The sequence below is a fragment of the Eumetopias jubatus genome, unplaced genomic scaffold, assembly GCF_037043125.1.
Source record: "Eumetopias jubatus isolate StellerSeaLion01/CBP00866 unplaced genomic scaffold, mEumJub1_p1.0 scaffold_9, whole genome shotgun sequence".
Classification (NCBI taxonomy): domain Eukaryota; kingdom Metazoa; phylum Chordata; class Mammalia; order Carnivora; family Otariidae; genus Eumetopias; species Eumetopias jubatus.
Genome location: NW_028274815.1, coordinates 104875717 through 104903354, shown reverse-complemented (window position 1 = coordinate 104903354; position 27638 = coordinate 104875717). Strand labels below are relative to the sequence as shown.

The window sequence follows — 27638 nt, the reverse complement described above, 5'->3', positions numbered from 1 at the left end:
CCCCAGCCCAAGCACCCAGCCACACCCCCCACCCCACCACAACCATGGCTGAAGACGCGGACATGCGCAATGAGCTGGAGGAGATGCAGCGAAGGGCTGACCAGCTGGCTGATGAGGTGAGGGTTGGGACATGAAAAAGGAGCAAAATTTGGGTAGCTGAGTAGTTTGTCTTATTCAGGTTCAGGTGGAAAAGATCTTCTAACATCTCAATTTTAAAAACGGAGGAGTATGACTGAATTTCTATACACCTGACACCTCTACAGGCAAGAATGAGTTGATAAACCTACGTACAACTGTCTTAGCCTAAACTCCCAATTCGTAGAAATCTATGTAAGTCAAGATCCTCTAAGAAAAGCAATGTCTTTGGGTGTCCAGAGCTGGCCTAATTCTGAGAGCTGATTGTTACATTTTCCAGCATCTTGCAAGCTGGTATTAAAATTGAATTATATAAATTGATAATTAAGTAGATTATATTAAAAATCAAAGGCAATAAATACTCAAAACTCATCACTTCTTAATTTTTTCCCTATATTTTCATATTACCTATGCTCTCAAAGTTCTTGACTTGTGTTATATCTGTAGTGTAGGAATACCATGTAACATCATGTTACTGTACATCTTCCCAAGTTCACCTTCAGTGATGCTATGCTGTAGTTAAAAATCAGACAGGTGAAGGGTATTTATATCACAGGAATCTGCAAACACTACAAATCAGGGTTTGGCTTACTGTTTTGTTGACTGTCTAGACTTAAGAAAGTGGAGAAAATGTTAATAACATAGATTAAACTTAAAAATGGGCATGTCTCTAGTCATTACTCTTTAATTAACACAAAAAATGGAGAAAATCTTCTAGTAGTTGAAAATTTTTATTCTTTTCAGCAAAGAAGTCACTTGCATCATTGACAAACTAGCGAAGTCCCAACATTTCTCCATTGTTTCACTTTCCTCTTACTCATTAATGCAAATGAAAATATCAACCAACATTCATGTCAGAACTACACTTGTTCTTTGCATGCTTAGCAATGGACACAAGAGTTCAGCAAAACTTAACAAAAGCTTTCTGTGAGACTCAGTTGGCTACATGGAATTTATATTAAAGGGCATTGTGTATTTTATTATCTGTAAATTCTATGTTCTCCATCCCTTATATCAGGAAAATAATAAACTTAAATATACCTATACATATATGTATATTCATATCTGTTTCATATTTGTATTCATCTATTTTAGCATTGACCAACACACCACTGCTTACAGCCATTGTATTTCAACAAGCAGCCTCCCGACAGCTCTTCTAGGAAAGTTAACATTCTTCCCGCTCCTTCAGGATCTTGTCCAAAATAAGTTTGTCACTTAAAAGCAAAGCCTTGAGAAATCACACTGGTTGCTGGAGTCTAGTAGTTTCAAAGGAACTGAGAAAAAAGTGACAATGATGTGCCTGAGGGACCAGTGCTGACTTCAGACTTTCCATCTCACTTTGTCTTATCTAAGGATGAAGATAATTATTATAGCTGTCTCCTACAAGCTAGTTATTTCAAACATGCTTGATTTTTTTTCACCCTAAGGCGACAGCTTAATTTGTATTGATAAGAACTTCCAATTGTGTTTCTAGGAGCTTTATAAGAAACTTGATGTTAGATTCATCTCAATTCATGAGATATTATGTTTGTGTTTAAAATTCAATATTCCTGGTCCAGGGAGGCCAAATTAATCCTCTGAGTATTTGAGATAATTTTTCATGCATCCTGCACATGCAAAATTATCTTTTCCAGATTACTTTGTCTTTGATATCAAGATCAGCTTCATATGGTTTTGATTTTAGAAGATCGGCTTTAATGTAATTGCTTTAGGGAATCTTACTATGTAGAAAGACTGATAGGAAAGAGATTGAAAATGTGTTCAGTTACAAACTTAAAAGAATGTGTGATAGTAACCCTTTGTGTTTCTCAAGTGAAGAGAGTAGTTCGGATTTTCCAAGACGTCTGGATCCTGCATTCATAATTTTTTTTTTTTTTTAATCCCAGTCACTGGAAAGCACCCGTCGTATGCTGCAACTGGTTGAAGAGGTAAGAAGCTGCCATATTTCAAGATTAACTAATCCCTTTTGCCAGCATATTCTTTTCCTAGACCCTACTGCTTTTTCTTAGGCCACAAATCCCATTGGTTCCATTGATTCCATTGTAGCCTATCTGGAATTCACATTAATGAGGGAGATGTCAGGTAGCCATCAGAGGATCCCCCCCCCCACCCAGCTACCTTTATAGTCTGGGAAGTAGAGAAGGATGGTATTTCCAAGTAAATGTTCCTAAGAAATCACAGAAGACTGAATCACTTTAAGCAAATCTAAAGGCATTACCTACATAAAAGCTTCACTTATAATGATTTTGATGCCTCTAAGTCACGTCTAATCTTGACATTCTGTTTTGGCTTAGCCACACATACGACTTTTAAAAATACATACCCATAGATACAACATTTTCAGAAATTGTAATATTGAGAGTCAGGCACTAAAATTCATGAAGTAATAGGAAAATTCTTTGATAAAAGGAATTTCAAGGCCATAACGCAAATACAGAAGCTCTTTTATATTCCTGACTCTGGATTGAACATCCATTTGCGAGGCATGGTTAGTGAATCCCAAACTATTTTTAAATGGGCAAAATAGGGCAGATAGCAATAATGGAATCAAAAGGGCATTTACAATAAACCTTGCTCATTCCAATTGGGGAGAGCAGCAGTCAACCAGGAAGAATAAGTGGATTAATTGAACTTGCCCATTGGGAGAGATGAAGTGGAAAAAGAATGGGATGGGCTATATTTATCTTAACTGAATAAAACAAGCCTAATAGTTTTTATTCAGTGAAATGCTGTTTTAGCTATGCTTTGAAACTGCTTATCAATTCATGTGTGGTTATCATTTTTAAGGATCTTGCGTGTTCTTGAGCAGAATGATTAAATGAGCTTACTTGCCTCGCGCTACTGTAAATTGCTTATGCAATGACATGAAAGGAAAATAAGATCAATGTTATAAGGCTAAAAGGAAGTTCGGCTTCCTCTCACGCTAGAAAAGCCAACATCTTCCTTTATTTCTGCAGCTTCAGCTTCTTACCCAGAAATGAAATATTGGCTAGATGTGAATTGCCACAAGAGGAGTGGGGAGAAGAGGGCACCATGAGCTCCCCAGGACACCGGGAAAGGGTGGGAGGTACATTTAATGAAATCTGTTATCACGAAAAATGAGCATTTGAGCCTGCAATGTAGCACAAATTGGCCCCCACAGGAAGACAGGCCAACAAAGGAGCCCTTGGAAGCACAGAAAGCAGTTTTCCCTCTCTAAATGGAGAGAAATGTTGTCTTTACTCTATCCTGGGAACTCCCCTTGTGCAGAAATACTTGAGGACCAAGAAGGAAGCAGGTATTCTAAATCTAAGGGTGCTGGCAAGGCTTTCAGAGTTGACTTATTTTCCCTCAACCCAACATGAGAACAAGCAAAAGGAACAAATCCTTTTAACATTCCCACATGAGTTCTTACATTGACCTGAAGGAAACCCACATATCAGCTGACATAATTATGTTATACATCTTTATGACCTTTAGCCATAGCCTCCAGGCTCATTTTTCATTTTCATTTATGTTTGTGCACATGTGAAGTAAATTTCTAAAATACCAGAACTATCACCAGTCTCTCCACCTGTGCAGTGTTGAAACCGTGCTTAGAAAGTGGAAGTGGTAGAGAAAATGCATCAGGATGCATCACTTTGAACTGGCCCCTCATCCATCGGAGTCTTTGGGCCAATGAATACTTCTTTTTTGCCTCTTCTTAAATTGCAGGCAGTGTCGACCAGTCTTGAGTAAGGTGTGTCTGCTCTAATTTATTCTCCGGGGGGCAGAAAGTCTCAAAAGCTCTATTGATTGAAGTAGGATACTTGAATCATACATTTTTGTTTCTCCTAAAGGATTCCTTGATCAAGCATGAGGTTGCATCTTAGAACAAGGGATGAAACAGATGGAAGCTAGTTCCTACCTCTCATAAATGAGAGGAGGCTATTAGACTTTCTATCCTTGGGAACTTATGAGCAAGGCATGATTAGTGTAGATTGATTGCTCTTACCTCCTCCTGGGTTATTTTATATTGATGGTCAAATACCCCTTATGTCTAGGGCACTGGCTATTCAGAGGGTAGTCTGCTTTTCAATCAAAAAAGAAATTCTCTTTAAAGAGAATCAGCATTAAATATTCATCAAGGGCAGAAATCACTTGGCAAATATGAGCACTGAAATACCAGGATCTTGCCCAGGATCCCAAAGTGCATCAGTGCTATATAATTTGAATTGAGCTGAATTCTTACTCAAATTTAGTCTCAAAGACGGGAAAGGTTACTAAACTTGTGAAATCTCCCTGAGGCAGACAACCCCACTCTCAGTTCAATATAGGACTTTGTGCCAGCCCTCAGAGACATTAGGGTGTAACACAGTGGCAGGTATAGAAACTTGCTTTTTAATAGAAACCATTATTGGCATCTCAAGGACAATGTAAAGTTACACAGAAGTCAGTTGGGGAAGTTCAGAAAAGCTGGCCATACACAGGCAAAAAGATGAGAAATCATATAGCACTTGGTTCCCAGGCTAGAGTTGCAAACTGGCTCTTTTGATGGCTGCATGTCAACAAACATGTATGGAAGGCCTACCTTTGGGGGTGGGAGGGAAGATATAAATTGGTATCATGCAGGAAAACAGGTATGAAAATAGCTCTCCAAAGTCAAGGCCTTACCTGCCTCTGGAACATGTAATTAATTCTGGTAACAGAATCATGACTGTCTCTCCAAGAAGGGAATATTTGGTTCCAGGCAAAAAATTTGATTCTGTTGACACTGCATGCCAGAAAGGAAGTCTACACATGAATGTCTTGGGCTATGAAAGGTCACCCCAGGAAATGCCCACTGCTTAAGGGCAGACCAGTTCAGAAGCACCACCTAGAGCTTTCATGGAGTGGTAGTTACTGAGGCTCTTTAACACTGCATGGATGTTTTAAGCATCTTTTCTTTTCATCCCAACTTATCTTTTAAGACACCTTGGCAATGAGAAGAGAATAAGCATTCTAAAGCCATGTCTTTGTTATGCCAGACTTTCTAGTGGATAACTGAAGCAGGGTAGTTCTTTCCATATAGGTAGATGTGGGGTCTTTTGGAATTCTCGCAGTTAAGAAAGTGCCTGGAGAGTCCTGGTTTTAGCTCAGATGTGTTGGACTTTGGGGAAAGCATCTCAGAATGACAAAAGAAAGACTTAAAAAAATGTTCTAGAAATGGTCTTGGTTCATCTGCAAGAAAGGAAAAATAAAAAGAAAAAAGAAAGAAATGAAAAAAAAAATCCCTCATATCTCCAACTCTGGTTTTTAGGTAGACCGTTTTCCCAGCAATCTCAAACAGAAACCAATAATTGAGCTAAGACAAAACTGGAACCACCTCCTCTCACTCCTAGCTATTAAAACATAATACTTGTTAAGAAGAAGAGAAAGTAATATTCTGCCTTCCCTGAAATATTGTCTTCATCCCTGCCCTTCTCCTCCCTTGCATTTCTAGTTTCCCCAAATAAAATCCAGTTATTTTGATAAAAACTGTCAGCAAAACAGTGGAGTCAAATGTAAGTTCTAACATTTATTGAGAACCTACTATGTGCTGGGTACTATACCCAGAGCTATCATCATCAAATGTATGTAATCTAACTTAACCCTTGTAAGTAGACACCTTTTACTATTATTCTGATCTCCATCTTACCAAGGAGGAAATTGAAGTATGCAGTGATTAAGTAACTTGCTTGAAACACCCAGCTACAAATGGCAGAGATGAAACTAAATTAAAACCCAGGTCTACCTGATCCCAGAGTGTGAATTCCTATGCCACAGCACTTTCTTTCCATCAGCAACTCCTATCATACTTCCTTTTTCCTTTGAGAATTCCGCAAAAAGCAAAAGGATCTGAGAAAACAGTAGCCCATTCTAAACTGATCGATATGCTATACAAAGTAAATCCTTTATCTTAATTGCTTTTTGGAACCATAGCCTCCCATAGAGTTGAACTTTTTTAGAAGTCTTTACATTCTGTAGCTCATTTTATCCTTATACATACTCTGGGAAGTGAAGGAGCTGTTTCTGTTCCTGTCTGGGCACAGAAATGGTTAAAACACAGGCCAGTGTAGACAAATGCCCATTTACAACACACTGAAGTAAAAGATTTTGAAATGTGTCTTGGGATCTGGAATCTTACTGCTCCATAGGTATCCTGGCACCAGCAGTATCATTAGATGGTAGAGCTTATTCAGAATGCAAAAATCTCAGGCTCTATCTCAATCCTACTGAATCAGGATCCATGTTTCAACAAGATGTTTCCTATGCAGGGGATTCAAATGCACATTAAAGTTTGGGAGGTAGTGGTCTGGAAGCTTCTGATGGTAGTTGGTAATGACGATATTTTTCATTTGCCAAATATCCTGCTATAGATGCATTTTCTGAAGGTATTTATTTTATAAACACTTATGTCATGCTAACTCTAGGCCAGGCACCATTCTAGCATGTGCCACATACTAATTCATTTAATTCCCATGACAACTCAATGAGGTATTAACTATTATTATTGCTGTCTTACAAATGAGGGAACTGAGGCACAGAGTAATGAAGACATTTCCCTGAGGTTCCACAGCTAGGAAATAAAATCACCAGGATCCCAGGGCAGAGTCTGGCTCCAGAATTTGTGCTGTTGATGACTCCCGAAGTCAACCTAAGCTCTCCAAACTACTTCCTAACCTCACAAATAAATCCTATCAAAATGTGTTCAGAAGTAGCTTGGTTTTTCCTGTCTGGAACATTCTCTGAAATGGTGAGTTTATAAAACTCACAGAAAACATTTTCAGTGTTCTATTTTCTAGAAGCCCTATTGAGTTGTTAAAATACTGTTTAAAAACAAAACAAAAGAAAACAAAACGCTCTGTTGACCTCCACTAACATCCCTCTCTTTCTTTCTTAGTTTGAAATAAGTCAGTGGAGGGGCACCTGGGTGGCTCAGTCATTAAGTGCCTGCCTTCAGCTCAGGTCATGATCCTGGGGTCCTGGGATCGAGCCCGGCATCGGGCTCCTTGCTCCTCGGGAAGCCTGCTTCTCCCTCTCCCACTCCCCCTGCTTGTGTCCCCTCTCTCACTGTGTCTCTCTCTGTCAAATAAATAAATAAAATCTTAAAAAATAAATAAATAAAATAAGTCAGTGGAAAATAAATGGGGCCATGAGAGATGTCTTCCTTTCGAGTTTATTCTAGGGGACACCATGAGCATCCCTTGAAAAACCAATTAATCCAAACTGTTAGTAATGCCATTTTATACTTATTAACAATCACCCTATAAAATGAAGTCTTTCCTTAACTAGTTTGAATTCCTAGGATTGATGATTTTTAAGGTTGAGCCATACAAATATCTGTGTTCCTTTCCCCTACCCACCAAGTCCCACTCCCCTCCACCAAATATTCAGGTGGTGTTTGGTTTGTTTAGATCATGTGGACTGAGATGAGGAGTGCCTTTTCCAGATCTCTGCACAAAAGGCGTGCAATAAAGCTTGTGGATGAATTATTTTCTCACATTCTATTATTGTCCAGAATTTTACATTTCAGAATAAAGAGCCTTTATTTCTCATCTGTCCATTGGTTTTCTAAATCTCACAGAACTTTTCCCCGTAGAGAGAAAACGGGAGGGTGAGTTCTGTTTGGGGCTGTATTTCTCAACCTTTGTGAAGCAGTCATCTATTTTGATAAACCTAAAAATCTCACCCACAAAGTTTCTTACTTTCCAGTGGGGCGTCCCTTCCCAATTCACTGAGGGAAACTTCTTGATGTATCATGCCAGGGAAGATTTAGTCTAGAAGATTTTGAAAGATTTGCATTCTATGGTTGGTGTTACAGAACCTATAAGGCATTTTTGTTTTGCAAATATAAAACCACAGTATAGTATTAAGTTGTGTATTCCAATTTCATGCCAAGCCTGATCCCCAGCCCTACCCCCATGGAGACTGAGCTACATCTACCTCATCTGCCCTAAGATTCACTGGTAGAGCAAATCCACAGGTGACCCCTAAGTGCTCTTGCCCTATTTCCTCCCTCTTTTTCCTTTGGTCCTTCTTCATTTTCCATTTCTAGGGCTAATTGTCCCCTTACTGATTTCTCTTTCTCTCTTTTCTCTCTCTAACTCTTTTTCAACTTTGCTACCATTATTGGAATGTAGAGTAAAGATGCTGGTATCAGGACTTTGGTTATGTTGGATGAACAAGGAGGTAAGTTGAGATTTCTTCAGTAAGCACAATTCCTCATCTGAATAAAGTGCATTTTAAAAAAAAAATTATTTGTGTATACACAGGTGGTCCTTTCAACATATTTATATGCATATATGAGGGTTCTAGAGTTTTCATTATCTTGCTTTTTTCCCTTTCTCTGTTGAAAAGATTGGTAAATGTATGGGAATGTTGAGGCCTTCATGACTGATTGAATGTCACTAATCTCAGTGTTATATATGTTGGAATAACAGAATTTTGAAGGCAAAAGTCATTATTTTTTCGATTTTCTTTTAATGGTAGTATTTTGGACAGTTTGAGACCTCCTTATCCTCAATTTTCCCCATAAACTTTGTTTTCTTGTAATAATCCCTAGATAGAATGAGAGAATAATACATCACGTCCATTTCTTGTGACCATCCTAATTCAGTATCTGGCAGTTTTGATTTCCAAGTCATCATGAGGATTCCTTTAGTAACTAGGTCCTGTTAGTTATATCTTTAACAGGATATAAGCTGAGGAAGATTATAATTGAAACACTTAAAATATTTAAATTGTTTTTTAATTGTTATGGAAATGCTGAAGCAATGAAAATCAGAGACTCATTGAAAATTATCTCTGTACTCTAAAGTGGAATCTAGAAGGGTAATTTTTTTTTGTCTCAATACATCTAGTCATATGGCAATGCTTATTAATTCTAGCCACAGGGTAACTGGGTGACAGACATTAAGGAGGGCATGTGATGTAATGAGCACTGGGTATTATATAAGGCTAATGAATCACAGACCTGTACCTCTAAAACCAATAATGCATTATATGTTAATTAATTGAATTTTTTAAAAAATAAAGAGAAAAATAATGTAATAAAATAATAATAATAATAATTCTAGCCACAAGTTAGCTACCTGATTCTACTCTGAATTCTTATCATAACAAGCAAATTGTTGAGAATTTTTTCTTTATTTATATTTTTGAAAACATTAGAAAATTCTTAGGAATCATGAGAAATTTTTTAATGTCAAAGATAAAAATGTAAAATGTATTCACAACATAGAACACCACAAACAAACTTCAAAAATAAATAAACCTCAGATGGGGTGGGGGGGTGGGAATTGCCATACAGATAACAGGCATAAGGCATTTTCCTAAAATACAAAGAAACCTTGCATATGATCAAAGAAAAGGTCAACAACCTACAAGCAAGTTGGTGTAAGATATAAATCATCAGTTTATAAATAGACATAATGAAACCATGCTTCAACCAACAACAATAATGAGATGCCACTCTTCAGCAGACTGATACAAATTTTTAAAATTGATAATCACTAATGCTGTGAGTATTTTGGGAAAATGGAGATCTTCAGTGTACACATATGCATTATAGACTGATATAAATGTTTGAAGAGTAATTTGATAATATTTTCAAAGTATGAAGTATACCCATCCTTGACCAAGACATTCTACTCCTAGAATTATATGCTGCAGATATACATTGACAACTATATGAAGAGAAATATACATGCCTTACCTTTAAGAGTGTAAAACTGGAAACAGCCTAAATGTCTGTCAGTGGGGAGATCGACCAAATGAATTATGGACTGGCCATAAAAGAAATATTCTTCAACCATTACACTAAATGAGACAAATCTTTACCAACTTCTGATGAGTTAGGGCAGGGAGGGACTAGAAAAGGATATCATTTGGGCTCCTCTGGGAAGGAAATGCTAAGAAGTGTACAAGATCGATTATGGATGCCTGTGATTGGTCAAGGGAAGAGGAGCAGGCATAGGCAGGGAAAGCTGTCGACTGAGGCAGGTCTGACACTTTTTAAGAGGAGAGGAGCAAGGAGGAAGAGTCTCACACTCCAGTGCTGCTCCGAGAAAGTGTCAACCAGCCTGATGGGGAGCCCAGGAGCTAAGAAAACCCAATGGAGCAGGCCCACCATAGGCAAGGATGCCTCAGCTCTAGTAATTCTATTGTGCTCAGCCATAGCCATGAGCTAGAAGCATCCCAGCGACAGCATGGTCTCCATGGAAATGCTTTGGCAGATCCCATAGGTGTAGCAACTGGACATGTGAGCTAACTACAAATTCCCTCTTGAAGGGAGATCTGAGGGGCACATTGTCACGGCTGTCATATAAACACTTTTGTTTCAGTATTACTTATTTGTATTGAGCTTTGTCAATAGATATATACCAACCAATTAAAAAATCAAGAGAAAAAAGGTTTTTTTAAAAAACAATTGAACATCAACCCTTACACTTCCCCACAATTTTTAAAATATGAATTGTCAAAAATTCAGACACAAATAACCGAGTCTAGTGATGTAGTTGTGTTTTGAAGGAATTATAATAGCTGTGGCAGTCTTCAGAACTCCCCAAATAAATTTGCTATAGTTGTAAGGGTTGCTGGCTTGATCTGTGTCACAATGTCCCAGAATTTGAAACTCTGAACATGGCAAATCATCTTTTTAAAATTAACCCACAGGTGCTCATGTAGAAGAGTGGTACCTCATTTCCAGAGTTAAACTGATACATACACAATTAAATAATTAGGAGTTCCACCTTATTAACTCTCTTAGTAATTTGCATGTGAAGGGGGTAGAAAAGGGAGAATGATAATTGGAGGGAAGTTTTGAGAAAGATTCAAGGTAATGCTTCCCAATACTATAAAGCATTGACATAAAGACTTGGAAAGTAATCTATACAAATCTGGAATCAAAAAAAGAGAAAGTGAATAATATGCTTACTTGAGTTGCAAATTTCATTGCACTTTGATAAAGAAAATCTCGAGACAAAATTTGCCAGAATCTCCATACAAAAATATATTCTTCTTAAGCGTAAATGATTCTCAGGAACATCTATATGTCATTCTCTGAGAAAGGAAGCAGAAGAGCAGATTTTTTTCTCCCACAAGATAGTTAATGTTCTCTGCTAAAACATTTCATTTGTGGCCACACCACAGTAGATGCTGAATCCCTCAGTTAAACATATTTCCTAGACTAGCCTTGGTTTTACCAGATGCGTGGTGATCACAGTGATACTGAGAAAAAACACACAACTGTAAAACTCCCCAGAGTGTGTGGCTTCTGCCTGGTCTTAAGTGGTACATGTTCCATTTATACTATAAGGTGATTAGGACCTTTTAAAATGACAGATAAGCGTAAGTTAACAACTATCTTCATTGCCGTGGTAAATGCATTTTCATCCTGTATATGCTGTGTTTAGTTGTTTAGATCAGTAACTGCTTTAAAATTTCTCTCCAGTTATGCTCTCCTAATTTTGTCTATGCCTCAACACCAAAAATGTTGATTGCTTCTATCCTGCAGCTGCACAGGAGTTTCAAGAAACAGACATCCTTCTAAAGAGCCATTCCAGGTTGTCCAGCTAAATGGTTGCACTTGAAAATTCTTTACGGGATTCTTGTTTTATACCCAGGTATCAGGAGACACCAAGGAGCATTGAGCATGACAGATGGCCCTGGAAATGTACTGAGTCCTGGGACTTTTATTCCTCTAGGAAACTTATCTCGAAGCGAAATCCCCATTAAACCACCTTATCACTAATGGGGGATGATTTAACCTTTCACCTCCAATATCTCTTGTTCCTTTTGTTGGTCTTTGCTGGGTTATGTGTTTGTTTCAATACTGAAGATGCAGCCCTTGGGCAAATCCCGTGGGATCAACTCCAAACTAAACAGTGAAATCTTTGACCTCTGCCTGACAGAGGAAGGGCAGAATAAGGCCTCTTCCAGATTGCCTACTGACTTTCTTAAAAGTTTCATGGCACTACAAGGTAGCATTTGAGAAAACATTCCTCTTGCTAAAGTCTGCACACCAATATCTGTTATGGATGACTAAAGCTGCACTGTCCAGTGTGATAGCCACTAGTCACAAGTGGCTATGTAAATTTAGGTAATGAATTTCCATATGTTCATCAATGCTAAGGATAATGAAAATCACATAGGCAGCATCTGGTAACTGACTATACTCATGAAGGCTTATACACAGGGTCAATAACTTTGACATCTTGCTATTCTTCTACTGTCCATTTTTTAACCAGCTTGGGGATTCTAAGGGCCTCATGTCACCTTGCTTAAGTAAGATTAGTAGAAAAAAAATGTCTAACTTAGATCCCTGAGTATCCTGCCATTGGTGGATCTATCATAAATAACCAGTCATCCAAACATGGCAAAAGAAAGTATAATCCCTTGGCCCCAACATATAGTGTCATCTACTGGAATACCTCTCCTAACTCAAAATGTTATTGTCCTCCCAAGTCTCCAAGAATAGACAGAAAACAGCCAGAAAGCAAGCCTAGGGAGGTAAGGAGTGGTCAGCTATGGACAGTACATTGCACCAGCCAGTGAGATGCTGCTAGCCCCCCAGGATGAAATAAAGATATTGGTTATTTTCAAGCATTTCCTGAGAGATGTCCTCACAGAAATCCATTGAAAAGTTATGAAGTATCAATATGCCTCACAAACCTAACACAGTACCCCCCAAAGATGAATAGTTTAGAATACCGATGACAAAATGGTTCCACAATATTTTTTTAAATTAAAGGTTTGGCCTATAATTATGTGAAATGATAAATTCAACCAATATTGGAAGCTATAAAATCATTTTCTGAATCAACTTTTCTGAAAGAGCTTCAGCATCCCTCTCTTAGCTATGACCTTTGCCTAATAGTCTGGCAACCCGTGATAGAACCCAGCTCGAAGAAATACCGACTGGGATCAGCTTGTTTGTTTTTATATTTTAATTTGAATTCACTGGTTCAGAAACACACACTTGGGGACCAATCCACGTTTTTATTTTATTACATTTTATTTTTATTACCTCCTAATCCCTGGGGCCACAGTGGGTGGGGCTCCTGAAATGTCAGAGAAACTCTTCAAGAAAAGACAAATGCCTGAATATGTATCCCCATGCCATAATCTGTGTGTATTTCAGCTTTCATGAGTGGAGTGCGACATATTTTCCCTGAGTCCAGATGCTCCTTCAATTCCACCTCCACCCAGCACTCCAGGAAGCAATTATTCCATTTGGATTTCTGTCTGTACTTAACATGGCTCTTCCTTTTGACAATGTTGAGCTCCTTCTCTATCAATCCCCCATTCAATAGTTAATTTTATCTGCAAGCTAATGTATTACATTCTTTAAAGGGAACTGGAAAGAAGTCTTCATAAAAGCACAAAAATCTTCTGGAATGTAAAGACTTGCCTTTTTTTTTTTTTTTTTTTTAGTCCTTTTAAAGATTTTCTTAAAGACATTACTAGACCTATGCTTACCCAGCAGAAGTTCACCAGCACAACACTGTTTCTCTCCCCAGCTATCCAGTGCTGGAGAGACACTTAAATTTTGCCTTCATCTATCATTTGCAGAGCAGGCACAGGTAGCAGATTCCCAACAAGCTGGATTCTATTGTTTAGCCCCGTTAAAGAGAACACAGTGGGCTCTTGTTTTCCAGATAGACAATCTCTTATTGGGTCAGTAAGGAACCTATCTTAGTTTTTTGGACTGATAATTTCCACTGGACAATTTAACGTGAAATTCTTTCTAAGTGATTATGTCTGCCTTTAGACTGGAAATGGATTTATCAGTTTTATTCTAATCAAGACTTTATTCCCAGAGGCACAGGCAGGTGTGCACAGAAATGCAGATGAAAAGAGAGATGCAAGTGTAATTAGGTTTTATAACTCGACAGCCAAGACATCACATTGCTGCTTTCCTTTAAGGGTCTTAAAAGCTGTTTTAAGAAACCCCTTCATTGAACTTGTAATTTACTCAATGTGGTGCCGTAACTTTTGAAAAATTAATCTAGTTAGTGAATGTAACCCAGGCAACCTAGAAGCACGAGCTGGTTTTATGGCTATTGATCTACGTCTCAGATGCACTCAGATTGGCTTTGCTGGCAGAGATGACTCGGTAACTGTTCTGTGGTCCAGCCCATCACCCCACCTTCAGAGACCCATGTGTTTGTTTTCCCTGCTGTCTGCTGTTGGGATCTAGCATGCCCCCCATTGTAGAGACTGGGAAATCAGGGGGCAGAGAAGTGAAATGCCTTCCAGAACTTTCATAGCAAGTAAGTCATAGGATGAAGAGAGGAATTTAAATGTCCCAGTGCTTGGAACATGACTCTGCTGATGTTGTGTTGTTTTTTTTTTTTGAACAGTGCCTATGAATTAAGTATTCAAAACCAAGAACTGCCCCTGGGCTAGGGAACAGCCCGCTGCTAGGAGGGAGAAAAAAATAGATCTGGTACCCATTGCTAATTATCCCTTTAACTGTTGATATTTTCCCCAGAGAAGATTGATTTTATTTGCTACCCTTACCTGGTCGAGGATGCTTAAAACCAAAAGATAGAGATATTTAAAGTTGAAGCAGGTAACTTCTCTAGTAGCATGAAATCTGAATTCTTAAAACATTAACACCCTGTTTTTCTTTCTTTTGGGTTTCACTGGTGTCTGAGTAAGTGAATAGGCTGTGCTGTTTTCCTGGACACTCAGAATCCAACAGGCCCACGTACCCCATCCCATTGTGTCTGAATTACAAACGATTTTGAGCATCATTTTTGTTCATTTCCTTCCACCTGTGCCTGTGTAGAGCGGTAGCAGTCTCCAGCAATGCATCCTCTGGGACCATGCATTGTAATATCTTTCTCTTTCAAATTCTGTTCCACATAGTCATTTCTCATGTTCTGTTGGAAACCCCCAAAAAATTCATTCCACACTGTCATCCCTTTGTCCTAACCAGAACAACTCGATCGTGTCGAAGAAGGCATGAACCATATCAACCAAGACATGAAGGAGGCCGAGAAAAATTTAAAAGATTTAGGGAAATGCTGTGGCCTTTTCATATGTCCTTGTAACAAGTAGGTACTGGGTACCAGCTCTAATCTGTGGCGTCCAGTTTTCTTTCTTTTCTTCTTTCTTTTGATTTTTTTTCTTTTTTAATGTCAAAGTGAATGTCTGAAGTTTTGTCTTTTTTTTCTTTGTCCTTTTCCATCTGCTTCATTCTGTGGGGATAAAATACTTGTGTTTAATCAGAACAACTGGAACGCATTGAGGAAGGGATGGACCAAATCAATAAGGACATGAAAGAAGCAGAAAAGAATTTGACGGACCTAGGAAAATTCTGCGGGCTTTGTGTGTGTCCCTGTAACAAGTAGGTGCTGCCTGCCTGCCTGAAGCTTTGGTTTCCCAAGGCCCATCTCCAAGCCTTGACAAGCTCATTCCTGCCAAGCACAAAGGCAGGATGAGCATGTGGCATGCAGAACAGATCAATACCGTCTCCAATGCATTCATCTCATAGCATAGATGATATAGTGGGAGTTACTGTTGATGCATTAAAAATCAGGCATACTACAGTGAAAGCTTCACTGTCAGCAATTTTTATTGATGAACATTTCAACATTTTCCAGAAAGTGTACCTTGAGACAGAGACAAGCCTCAAGAAAGAGGCACCCAGGCAATTTTATTTTCCTGCAACCCAAAAAGCCAAAATTGTAGAGCTAGAAAAGATTGGAGGGTAAGTTTGGAAGTTGAGAAACACAAAGGTTTGATTTTCCAGAAGCAAAAGAGACAGGTAATTTGGCCTAAGCAAGCATCTGTAACACAGAGAATATGACAGAGATTGCCCCACCAGTTGCCAAATCTGCCCAGCGATTAGACTATACATGCCCCAGCTGCACCCACCACAGAGGCCGTAAGCCCTTCAGCAAGAGGTGCTCAAGCCTTACTCAAATTGGACCCATCCCTATGAAATTCTTCCTCTTGGAAGATCTATCTGTACACTGACTAAAATGTTGAAATGTGTAGATTTTGCATGCACGACATCACAAAACTTTCAATTGTTTTCAAGGTTCTGCAACGCTTTCTTTGGAATGTAGCAGAAATGTGACATGTGGTTATAAAGGTTTGCAACAGAAGGAACCTGAAAATGAGGGTTCTGGAAGATAGTCTTATTTGATTAGCAGTGGAAAAAAAATGCATGAGTGGACTGTCCAACATGCATTTGGAAAATTAAACCCGTTACCCGATCTCCCTCACCCCTCCCACTTCCCTTTGAACAGAAGCCTTTTTCCTAAAAGCTCTCCTGATCCTAGCTTTTAGAACAGCAATTGATGTCATTTCTAGCTGATTATATGACCATTCACATCCTTTAAACTTTGAGGCTGTTTTAAAATATCCCACTTCCTGTTTAGGAGGGGGAGGGGCTCGATTTACAGATAAATTTAAAACTTTTAAAAGAATGATCTACAGTAAAGCCTGATTAACTGGAATCTAGCTAACTGGTACTCTCAAATGTATTTATACCTTTGCTTCTTTCCACTTTTAGTAAAAAGAGACAGTTGAACAAAGGGGTGGGGGATCACATCAGGGACTTAAAATGGTTTTTCTTGAAGGGCAATCTAGGCAGTTTGCATTCTGTCACTCAGTCTACATTTTCCTATGTAACTTCCACACCTAAGGGAACCAAACAATAAGAGTTGATCTTCAAAGGAAAGGCCATCAGGCACATCAAGTGAAACCATAACCAAGGAAAAATTCGGTCATGTTCACTACCCTAAGACTCTAAGGCAGGAAAGTGCCTTGAGAATCTAACAGATATTCAACAATCACCCCTGAAACAAAGTTTTCCTCCATGGCCCACTGTTAATGAACAAAGTCACGTCATTCACCAAAATGACTCATGGCTACGCATTCCAGTTAGTCAAGACTTAACTGTATATCCTTTTCCGTGGCCACTTGCCCCCCAGGTGAGATTTCCACTTGTTTGGGTGATGAATTCCAACAGATACAATTTCCCCATTCATCAACTGTGTGGAGAAGGTGTGGAGGCAGGCCCCGCCCCGAGATGGATTCTAATGTTCAGAAGAAATGATGGCCCCTACGAATTCCACATAGTAGTTGGCACAAGAGACCCTAACTGAGCTTCAAAGCTTGAGTGAAGTGTTCCCTATTGTGTGTAAATAATGCTTTAAAAACCATGTGTCACAACGCAGTGGCTGGTGGTGCCCTGGACTCTCTGAGGGCTTCGCCCTGTCTCGGCATGTTTCAAAGGATTATGGTAGATGTACGGCAGTTCTGTGAGTCTATGTGCAGCATTGTGGGTGCAGTGATTCGCCTTCTTTCAGAAACGCAAACTTTCCTACCCCCTTGACTTTGCCAAAGATGGTATACCAGATATTTTACATAGCAGAAAACCTCACGAGGTCCATATAACTTCTTGTAATGTGAGGAGGGAGGGAATGGGGAGTCGGAAAGAAAACAAAGCCAGACTCTAAGCTCTATTAAATTAGTTTTTGGATCCTGTCCCACAGAGTGGGCCCATGGCTCTTTAGCGCAGTAAATTCTGACAGCTCCGAGGGCTGTGGCATTATACACTAGATTGTGGGAATTGCTGAAATTCCATTTGTACAGTTTTCCAGCTTATTCCAGGGTTGCTTGGTCCCCTCTGAAAATATTAGTATTAGAGCCAGTTTTAATAGATGGCTGCGATCCTCCAGTACAAGAAAAAAAGGGGAGGGGTGTAAATTCTGGTGTCTTATAAGAGAAAATATGAAAATGGGACCACAGGAAGTTCTCTTGTTTTTGGACTAAAAAGCATGTGGTTTCTACTATGCAAAGAACCTAAAAACATCTTTGATTGCCTTAAATTACAACACACCCACCAAAATATGCTGCACATGTTTCTTTTGGGCACAATAGGTATGCCTGGATTTTAAGTTTCTCTCCAAGGCAGATCAGTGAAATACAGCCCATGGAGACCACACCAGTTCCAGACCACTCTCCCCTGCCACGTCCCAGGATAGCTTGAAGTAGGAGTTTGTAATCACTCCCACCCTGCCCCCCAGCCTGACAAAGAAGCTATTGAACCTGCGTTTCAAATCCTCATGAAGGCTATTACTGTCCTGCTAGTGCCTTTTTCGAGAATGGTCAACTTCTGGAGTAGTTTGGCTTAAATGAGAATGCTTCACTTTCTACTCATGCCTGTAGCTGGTGCATGAAGAAGACATAGAGGGATTTCCTTTTCTGGTGCTAGATGGCTTGTTCTCTCTTCTATTTTCCTGCATTCATTTCACTATGCCTCTTTTACTTTTTGTCTCTGTGGACAAAGGTTTGTACATCGACTAGATGTATGGTGACTGTTTGGAAGTACCGATATATTATCTAATTCAAATCACTCTCGAGGCAACTCAAAGACCACCACCCTTGGCCAACTGCCAGTGCTTTGTGTCCTTCATGCAGAGTTGGAAGGGTTAGTCCCACAGATGCGTTGGGGGGAAAATTAAAACAGGGAATCTTTGCATGATGGTGTGTAAAAACTCGGTCGAGTATGTTTTTCTTGGTGACAGTGTGTTGCTGTGGTGTGATGTACACACTCTACTTGGCAGTCTTGTTATGTGTCTGTCTGCCAGTATGTTTTTCTGTGTGTTTTGTGTCTCAAAATATAACCATGTCACTGAAATAGAACTGAATGTCCTCCAGCTACCTTAATCCTTGTCTTAAATCCAACTAAACTGCAAAGACAAACCAAAAGAAGAACAACCTTTGGGCAAAGGTTGCAGTCTTGACAATTGCAATTGGCTCGATTGGAAATGCAATGCTGAGTAGCTGAGGCATGGTGGTGGCCAACTGTTTGGGTCCAGATCATGATATATCGGTATTCTCTAATGCCTCGAATTAAAACCCATTTGCTTGGTTCGGTTCTTCGCTTGAAGAGGTGACCATTGTTGTGAGCTTGATGCTCCACCCCCTTGCCTTGTCACTCACCCTCTTTTTTGCATAGGCTTAAATCAAGCGATGCTTACAAAAAAGCCTGGGGCAATAATCAGGACGGAGTGGTGGCCAGCCAGCCTGCTCGTGTGGTGGACGAACGGGAGCAGATGGCCATCAGTGGAGGCTTCATTCGGAGGTGAGCCGCGTGCAGCCAGCCCTGTAGCAGTCGGCCATTGTTAAGTAACAAATCACCCCAAGCTGAGTGGGTCTTAAAGCAACAACCATTTTACTGGTTACTTAAGAATGTGTATGTGGCTGGGCAGTTCTGCCAAGAGCCCCTCCTGGGCTCCCTCATTCCGTGCAGGTGGGTGCACGATGGCCCTAGATGGTCTCAGTCACTCGGCTCGTGGTTGGTTAGGACAGGGCGCCTCCACTCTCCCCTGTGCTGTCTCTCCAGCGAAGAGCCCTGGCTTCTTACATCGTGGTGGCAGCATTCCAAGGGGGCAGGCTCCAGTGCACAAGCACTGATCAAGCCTTGTCGGGTTTGCCAGAGTTTCAGCAGACAAAGCGAGTCACGTGACCACATCCAGCCTCAATGCGGCAGCAAACAGGTGTCTCATTCCCTAAATGGAATTGAACAGAACTTATTAAAGAGATTGTTTACAGAGATGTGGGCCGGATTAATAACAAGCAATGGTAAAGCATTGGTGGACTAGCAATTGCAGGAAGAGTCCTGAAGGGATGGGAGCTGTTATCAGAACCTGACGGTAGTTACCACTGTGGGGGAGGGGCTATAGAGAAATGCCGCTGTTGCAAAACTAGCAGGAAATGAGAAAGGGAAATAAATGCCTCCATTCCTCTTTCCTCTTGCCCTCCGATATCTCACGGGCCATCTGCCAAAGCCTACTGGAAGCCGGAGGGTTAAGAGAATCTGGGTGATGCCTTTGTAGAGAGGTCAGCGTCTCTGGGCAGAGAGCAAAACATGTCGGAGAATGGACCTGGGGGGACAAATAGAGAATAACAAGCATACCTGACTTCTGATTTCCGGTGAGACCTGGAAGCAAAAGCCAACTTAAAGACCTATTTAAAAATCTCAAATTACACAGATCTGCCTATCCAAAATCAGCTCTCAGGAGACCAGAAAACAGAGTAAATAATGACAAGTATTCCTGTTGTTAAAAAGAAAAGAAAAAAAAAAAAAACCTATCCCTTTTTCCAGGCTACTGCTAGGACTCAGCAGTGACTAGGGTACCTAATGACTAGAGTAGTGTAGAGATGGTTGTACAACTATATATTACTGGGCCATTGTAGCTGATGTTACCAACCAATAACCCACGTTCAAATGACAATGACCTGTATAAGGTCTAGATAGCTACATAAAGCCTCACAGATGACAATTCTATTCTTGTTTCTGTCTACTCCCAGGGAAACTAGACCAGGGATTCTCAATCCTGGCTGCACATTTGAATGACCTGAGGCTGTTTTTTAAAAACATCACTACTGAGGGGCGCCTGGGTGGCTCAGTCAATTAAATGTCTGCCTTTGGCTCAGGTCGTAATCCTGGGATCCAGGGGTCCTGGGGTGGGGCCCTGCATTGGGCTCCCTGCTTAGGCGGCAGTCTGTTTCTCCCTCTCTCTCTGTTCTTCCTCCTGCTCACATGCTCGTTCTTGCTCTCTCTCAAGTAAATACATACATACATACATACATACATACATAAAATCTTAAAAAAAAAGTGAGACCCAGCCATCTGTGGTTCTTAAAGCTTTTCAGGTGATTCTAATATACAATCAGCATTGAGAATCCTGGAACCAGAAGTATGCCTTAGCTGTTGATAATCATTTAAATAAGTTTCTTTTTTATGTAAGAAAGCTAGGAAGTTCCCCCTTTAATTTCTGCTGGCCTAGGCTGCTTTAAAAACCTTTGTGGGCTAGTCTACACTGGGGGTGACCCTGGGGAATGGGTTTTAACCCCTCTGAACATGTTTAGCTCAATGTCTAAATGTAAAATGTTAATTAGCCAGAACATCCCAGAATGAGTACCTACCATTTGCAATAAAGAGTTACTACCTTCTTAACTTTCAAGCTGAGCTGTGAAAAAAATGGCCAGGTGGTAAGGCACTTCGAGAGCCAACTCCTTCCTTCCCAAACTGGAACAATAATCTTTTATCACAATTTTTCCCCTGAAATCACCCATTCACAATGCCACCAACCCCCACCCCCAGTGCAATGAAATCTGAGCAAATAGAAATCATCTTGAATAAGTAGCTCCCTTTGAGGTTCTTAGGAGCCAGCGGGATTAAGGGGCAGATTGTATTATCCTTACTCTTCCCATGGATTTTGGTCCCAAATGGGGAAGAAGATGGAGCAGAGAAATTCTCTGACTTAACACAATAAGCCTTTTCTTTCATTCTCAATTTAACTCTTGGAGACTTTGGTTGACATTTCAGAAAGAAAAATATAGTTTCTAACTAGTTCCATCTTCATTCTCTGACCCAATCCTCTCAACTAAAATGATTTTATTCTTAAAAAATGAAAATTGGAATAAACATATGAACATAGGGAGGAAATGACGTGCTGGTGGAAATGAAAGAAGTAAATAAATTAATCTATTTAATATGCCTTCTTTAAAAAAGAAACCCAAATGTTCAAAAATGAAATTTAAAAATTATTTTCTAGGGACACCTGGGTGGCTCAGTCAATTAAGGATTTGACTCAATTTCAGCTTGAGTCTTGATCTCAGGGTCATGAGTTCAAGCCCGGCATTGAGATCCATGCTGGGTGTGGAGCCTACTTAAAATATATAAATAAATAAATAAATAAATAAATAAATAAATAAATAAATAAATAAATAAAATTATTTTCTAATGTATAAAAGCTAAAATGTACTCATTGAACAGAGACTAAAGATGCATGGGATTGATACCTAGGGGGTCTCCAGACTTTCCCTGAGCTTTGGGTCCTTGGTATTGAGTTTTTTTCACACTTTCTATCTTCTAAAAATTGCATTTTGAATCCCAGGGTAACAAACGATGCCCGAGAAAATGAAATGGATGAAAACCTGGAGCAGGTGAGCGGTATCATTGGAAACCTCCGTCACATGGCCCTGGATATGGGCAATGAGATCGATACACAGAATCGCCAGATCGACAGGATCATGGAGAAGGTGAGTTTATGGCAGTCAGCAAGCTTCTATTGTTCATTACTTCTTCTGAGATACCACTGAGGAAGGATGAATGGCATAATAAGCCCCTCAAACTGTGACATGGGATTCAGGCATACTGATAGATGGAAATTTCCCCCTTAATTTTCCAAGACAAAAATTCACCAGCATATAAGTAAATAAGAGAGTAGAATTTAATCTAGCAGCTATTCCTCAGAGGCACCTGTTTCAGGATCCAAAAGCCATAAAGATGAGAAAGACATCATTCCCACTGCTAGGAAACTCACAGCCTATGGGAGGCAGTGAGCCTCCAGCTGAATTTACTACCACACAAAATATAATTTGCCAAGAGAGCCACACATAAAATGCTAACAAGTAGGGTTAGATGAGGAAAGATTTCAAGAGTTAAGTGATGGGAAAATCTCCAAAAAAGCCAAATTGAGTCTTGAAGGTTGGTTAGGAGCTTGTCAAGAGATGGTGTAGGAATAGAATCAGGAAATAAAGGAAAGAATACTTATTTTAGTTTACTGAGAAGATGAATATGAGCTTTGATTTTATAAATGCCAAAGCTTTAATGATAGTTCAAAAAAGCCCAGATTCCATTTCCAGTTCAACAGTTCACATGTCCAGATCTCAAAATAGAAAGCATAATCTGATGAAGCTGAGTTCACACAAGGACACCAGATGTGGCTCTAAGACAAAACCCCCTGGTGTCAACAAGAGGCCTAAGGAAAAGTGAAGAGAACAGAATGGGAGGGATGGGTTTAGGGCCTTGAGATTGGAAGGGAACAGAAAGAAACACTGGATAACCTTTATAAAAAGATTTGGGGCACCAAAACCTGATAGTCCACACTACAAATCTGACACACTTTCTATGATCTTATATTCTGCCCCCTCCCCGATCAGTAGAGTCCTGAATATTGCTTATCATCTCTTAAGATATCAAAATGCCAACAGGAAGAAATGATACATTATAAGTTTAATGGTAATTGTGCATCTATAATCAATTCTAGTTGGCAATCTTACATTGTATGAGGTTATTCCTGAGCTATATTCAGCTCAAGCTGTATATATGCAGCTCATATAGCTGTATGAGCTATATTCAAAGAGAGATATTGAAGTTTAGAGCCTGAAACCCTGAGTTTCTTTTAAACAATTCATTCCACTTTAGTGAGCAGAGAAGGATGCTTTGAATCCTAAGGCTAAACACTGAGTTTCTTGGAACCCAAGCATCCTCCACTGACCTGAAAAAGGAAAGAGTAGACATAAAGGGAACGCTTTGCCCTACTGTGCTCTATGTGCTCCCTATTAAAAATATCTGATTGCATAATATTTTGCCTGATCAATATTGAGTTACACAAATGTCAATGTTGGTTGGCAAAAGGCTTGTGCTTTGCTTACTTTTACAAGTCATGACATACTTATCATTGTTAAGAGCCTTTGATATGCTAAAGCTTTTAAAGCTGCACAAATCAATAGATTTTAGAACAATATTGAGAGTTTCAAGAGCACTGGAGCCAACACAAGCTGACCTAACCCATTATGGCCCAGAAAAATGAGCTAAGAAACAATTGCCAAACCACCTTCCAACAGGAAAATGATTTGAAAAAACAAGAAGTACTCATTTTCTGTCAATGGACCCAATTTACTCACAGATGTAGGGAGATAATGTACCTCTAATTTAATTAGATTTCCAGAAGTAGTACTTTTACTAAGAGAGAGGGGTCAAATCTTTATTGATAGAGTAGGACTTTCAGCACCAAAAAGTGTTCTTGGAAAGGCAAGTGGCATCTTAATTCTGCCACTTTTCATTTCTAGTTCTCTTCTCTAGGGAAAACCTTTCATTTTGGGCCCAATTTACTAAAGGGCAAAGATGTATGCAGCCATGATGTGTAATTGGAGTCAGGCAAGTGGATGGGAAATAGCCGTTATGGTTTGTATCATTCTTTAAGTGCTGAATTGTTTAAGAAGTGAGAGAGGGGTCTAGTTGCCTTTGAATAACTAGCCTTTATCTTAGCTCCAAAATCAGAATCTGAACATGATTAGAGAGAGTCCATTTCAACCCAGCATCGCCACAAATGATACATGTTATATGAGCTGCACAGTTTTTAACAGATTTCCACCTGTCTCATGTTAAGTTCTCTCTTCTGATCATAGGAAACAGTATTCAAAGGTCTCTTGCATATCTAAGAGTAAATTAAACTCACAGTCTAAGAATACAAAGAATCTTGGGGCACATGGGTGGCTCAGTCGGTTGAGCATCCAACTCTTGGTTTCAGCTCAGGTCATGATCTCAGGGTTCTAGGATTGAGCCCGCATCAGGCTCCATGCTCAGCACAGAGTCTAGTTGGGATTCTCTCTCTCTCTCTCTCTGCCCCTTCTCCTCCTCACACTCTCTCTCTCAAATAAATAAATGAAATCTTAAAAAATAAAACGAATAAAGGGAATCTTCTGATGTTTCTCCCATATTCTCCCATGGCCCCCAACAACAACCTTCACCCTACCCCATCAATCATGGTCCTCTCTCATCACTTGGATTGATTGTAAAGTTTTGGAAGTCCAAAACAATGTAATTTTTAATACATCCCCATGGACTGTCAAGAAATTACTTTGTCTATTTAAAAACTTTGCTTTCTGCTTCTAAGGTTGAAATGGTACAATTCTTTCAGAAAACTAGAATGGGGCAAGTTGTATTAGCTTCTTTATGTTGTTCAGGAAGTAGTAATGTTCAAACTTCAATTTAAAGTTGTCAGTGGTAGATGCCACACACACGTTGAAATACAGTGAGGCTGAAGCTTTAACATTCCTTTGAATTCTCCTATCAATGAGGAAACACAGCATTTGAAAACTAAGACCTTGAGTTCCAGTGGCATTTCCTTGCTCACCAGCTTCCTGACCTGATTTCTTCATCTGAAAGATAATAAGGGAACAGTTCAAACCTTGGATGAGAACAGGGCTACCATGTAGGGTAATAAGCATCCACTTCTGGAATTCTGAGCAGGGGCCTAAAAGCTACCTGCCATGGTCTGAAGTTGAGATTTCCAGAGTGTGCAGAAGGGTGGGCTAATGATCTCCTTCTAACTCTCTTAGTGGCTCTGTGGGAATCATCCTTGCTTTCTCACAAGGGCAAATCATGTGGCATATCATGGGTATGCCAGTGAGCTTAAGATTCTCTAAATAGAAATATGAAAACTGGGGTGGGCTATGTTCCATAAACACAGTCCTAAAGCATATAAAAGAATGAACACAGAGGCCTTCTCCAAATACCAGGGAGACATCTAAAAGGAGATTACCTCAGGATTTGTTCCTAAAAGATGCTATTTCTGTTATATAATAAAGATATAGTACCTATTGCATAAGGTATATGGGCTTGAATTTTGATATGCTTCAGAGAAAATTTAGGTAGAAATCACAGATCTTCAGTGAACATAGGTCTGCTTTGGATTCTTTGACGATGTCCAGAGAATAACCTCATGCTCTACTTCAAAATATCCCCTTTCACCATCAGGTGAATGCTCACCAGTATATTCTTAATGCAAGAGTTTCTAGATTGCTTGCTTCCAGACATGCCATCCATTTTTAAATTAATGATTTTCCCCCATTTGCGTTTTCCTTAGTATTCAGTCTGAAAAAATAGCATAATTCAATCTGCAGAAACATTTCACATTGGTCTGAGCCTAGAATTTTCCTTTGCACCAAAGTATCATTATTTCTGGTAGAATTTATAGCTAAAGAGAGGAGATTTAAGAGCCAAGTAAAATTGGAGAGAATACCTATTTTCTAAATCAGGGACCTAAGGTCCAAAATATGAATCTATAGATCAAAACAATCAAGGAAAATTAATGCTCTATCTTAACTTGTTTTGAAATTCAACTTTTGATTATCCAAACAGATGGTAGGAAACCATTGCCAGATAATTCAGAATAATGAATAATCTAGCAATATTTCTATTTTAACTTGGCAAATTTCTAGTTGAATATAGATAACTCTAAATGTGCTGGGAATTCACAATTAAACTAAATAAAGAAGATCCAGTTTGGTGGAGATTGGAAAGTACCAAGCACCATAGAAGATACAAAATCAGTAATCATTGAACAAATACAGGTCGATAAAAAAGCAGTTCAGTTTCCCTACACTGCCTCTCAGCTTTGTGTTCCTCTTTCCAGGCTAGAGAGGACAGACACCATCACCAATCATGATAAGACAAAACAACAGCCTAAACAGAATCTTCATCTTTGCCTCTTGCTTGCTCACTCATACCTTTCTGAGTAGTGTTGGGAATAGTTCATTTTCTGGGTTTTAAAAGTCTATCCTGGTAGCAACTCTGGGTTTCATGCTGCATATACAGCAAAAGGTAATTGAAACAGTGAGATCAGTCAAGGCACAAAATTATGGTAAAAGTGCTCTTGTTAAAACAAGCCAAAGATAAGGGGCACCTGGCTAGCTCAGTCAGTAGAGCATGTGGCTCTTGATCTTGGGGTCATGAGTTCAAACCCCCAGTTGGGTGTGGAGCCTACCTAATAAATAAATAAATAAATAAATAAATAAACAAACATGCCATTGTCAAACTCCATGGGAGTGAGTCTTCAAAAATTATTAAACATCCCGAAAACAAGTCAGATTTTCACCCAGTAACAATAATTGCAAGATAAAATATATTGAGCACTTAATCTTTGCAAAAAATTATTCCAAGCACATTTTATGTACAAACTCCTTTCATTTTCACAGCAGACCTAAGTACTATAATGATTAACATGATGATTACTAGTGTGGATTCTGACTCCAGGCTGCCTGATTTCCTCATTTGGAAAAATGAATTAATAATAATATACTCCTCATAGTTAATATCAATCTTGATGTCAAGGTTGAATGAACTGGATATAATAGACATTCATGCTTGTTAGCAGGATTCTTTTTTGTCCCAGCTTCGAGACAAGAAAGCCAAGGCCCCAAGATGTTGTGTAATTGGCCCGAAGTGACACTGGTTAGCCATGATTTGAACCTAACTGTATAAGTGGTGGTAATTAAACTCAATCCACAGATGTGAATGCCTTTCATAACATCACTGGGTGTCATTCCAGGATAGAAAGATAAGTGATGTAACCCTGTCCTCAAAAGGATGCACTCTGGTAGGGTGAAACAGTCATGAGTACTAAGATGGAGCTTCTATGATCATGTCCAAGTAGAACCACAAGCAATGGTTCTGGGATCACAAAAGAAGAGAGGGTCAATTCTGACAGGAGAAGTTTCAAGATGCCTTCACTCAAGAAGGGGGCATTTGAATAGACCCAGAAGGAAGAACAGAATGTTCAAAGGTAACCTGAGTTTTGTTTTCTTCCCCCTTTTCTAGGCTGATTCCAACAAAACCAGAATTGATGAGGCCAACCAACGTGCAACAAAGATGCTGGGGAGTGGTTAAATGTGCCCACCTGTGTTCTCTTTCAAATGCT

The 27638-nt window shown here is 39.5% G+C and overlaps 1 protein-coding gene across 2 annotated transcripts; it reads left to right on the top strand.

Moving 5' to 3' along the window:
- The first annotated feature begins 44 nt into the window (after nt 1-44).
- SNAP25 (synaptosome associated protein 25) lies at nt 45-27607 on the top strand. Of its 2 annotated transcripts, none has more exons than XM_028112964.2 (7): nt 45-116; nt 2025-2066; nt 8259-8307; nt 15355-15472; nt 19100-19225; nt 22047-22191; nt 27539-27607. In XM_028112964.2, exons 1-7 carry the CDS (start codon nt 45-47, stop codon nt 27605-27607), a joined length of 621 nt encoding a protein of 206 aa, XP_027968765.1. The 2 variants fall into 2 exon arrangements, with proteins under 2 accessions (XP_027968765.1, XP_027968766.1); XM_028112965.2 differs by lacking the exon at nt 15355-15472 and adding an exon at nt 15062-15179.
- Nucleotides 27608-27638: the final 31 nt, after the last annotated feature.

Excerpts from the sequence above, each read along its gene's own strand:
- SNAP25 (XM_028112964.2), top strand. The coding sequence starts at position 45 with ATGGCTGAAGACGCGGACATGCGCAATGAGCTGGAGGAGATGCAGCGA. Across the intron at positions 8,308-15,354 it reads TATGTTGGATGAACAAGGAG|AACAACTGGAACGCATTGAG; the intron begins GTAAGTTGAGAT and ends GTGTTTAATCAG. Across the intron at positions 22,192-27,538 it reads TCGACAGGATCATGGAGAAG|GCTGATTCCAACAAAACCAG; the intron begins GTGAGTTTATGG and ends CCCCTTTTCTAG.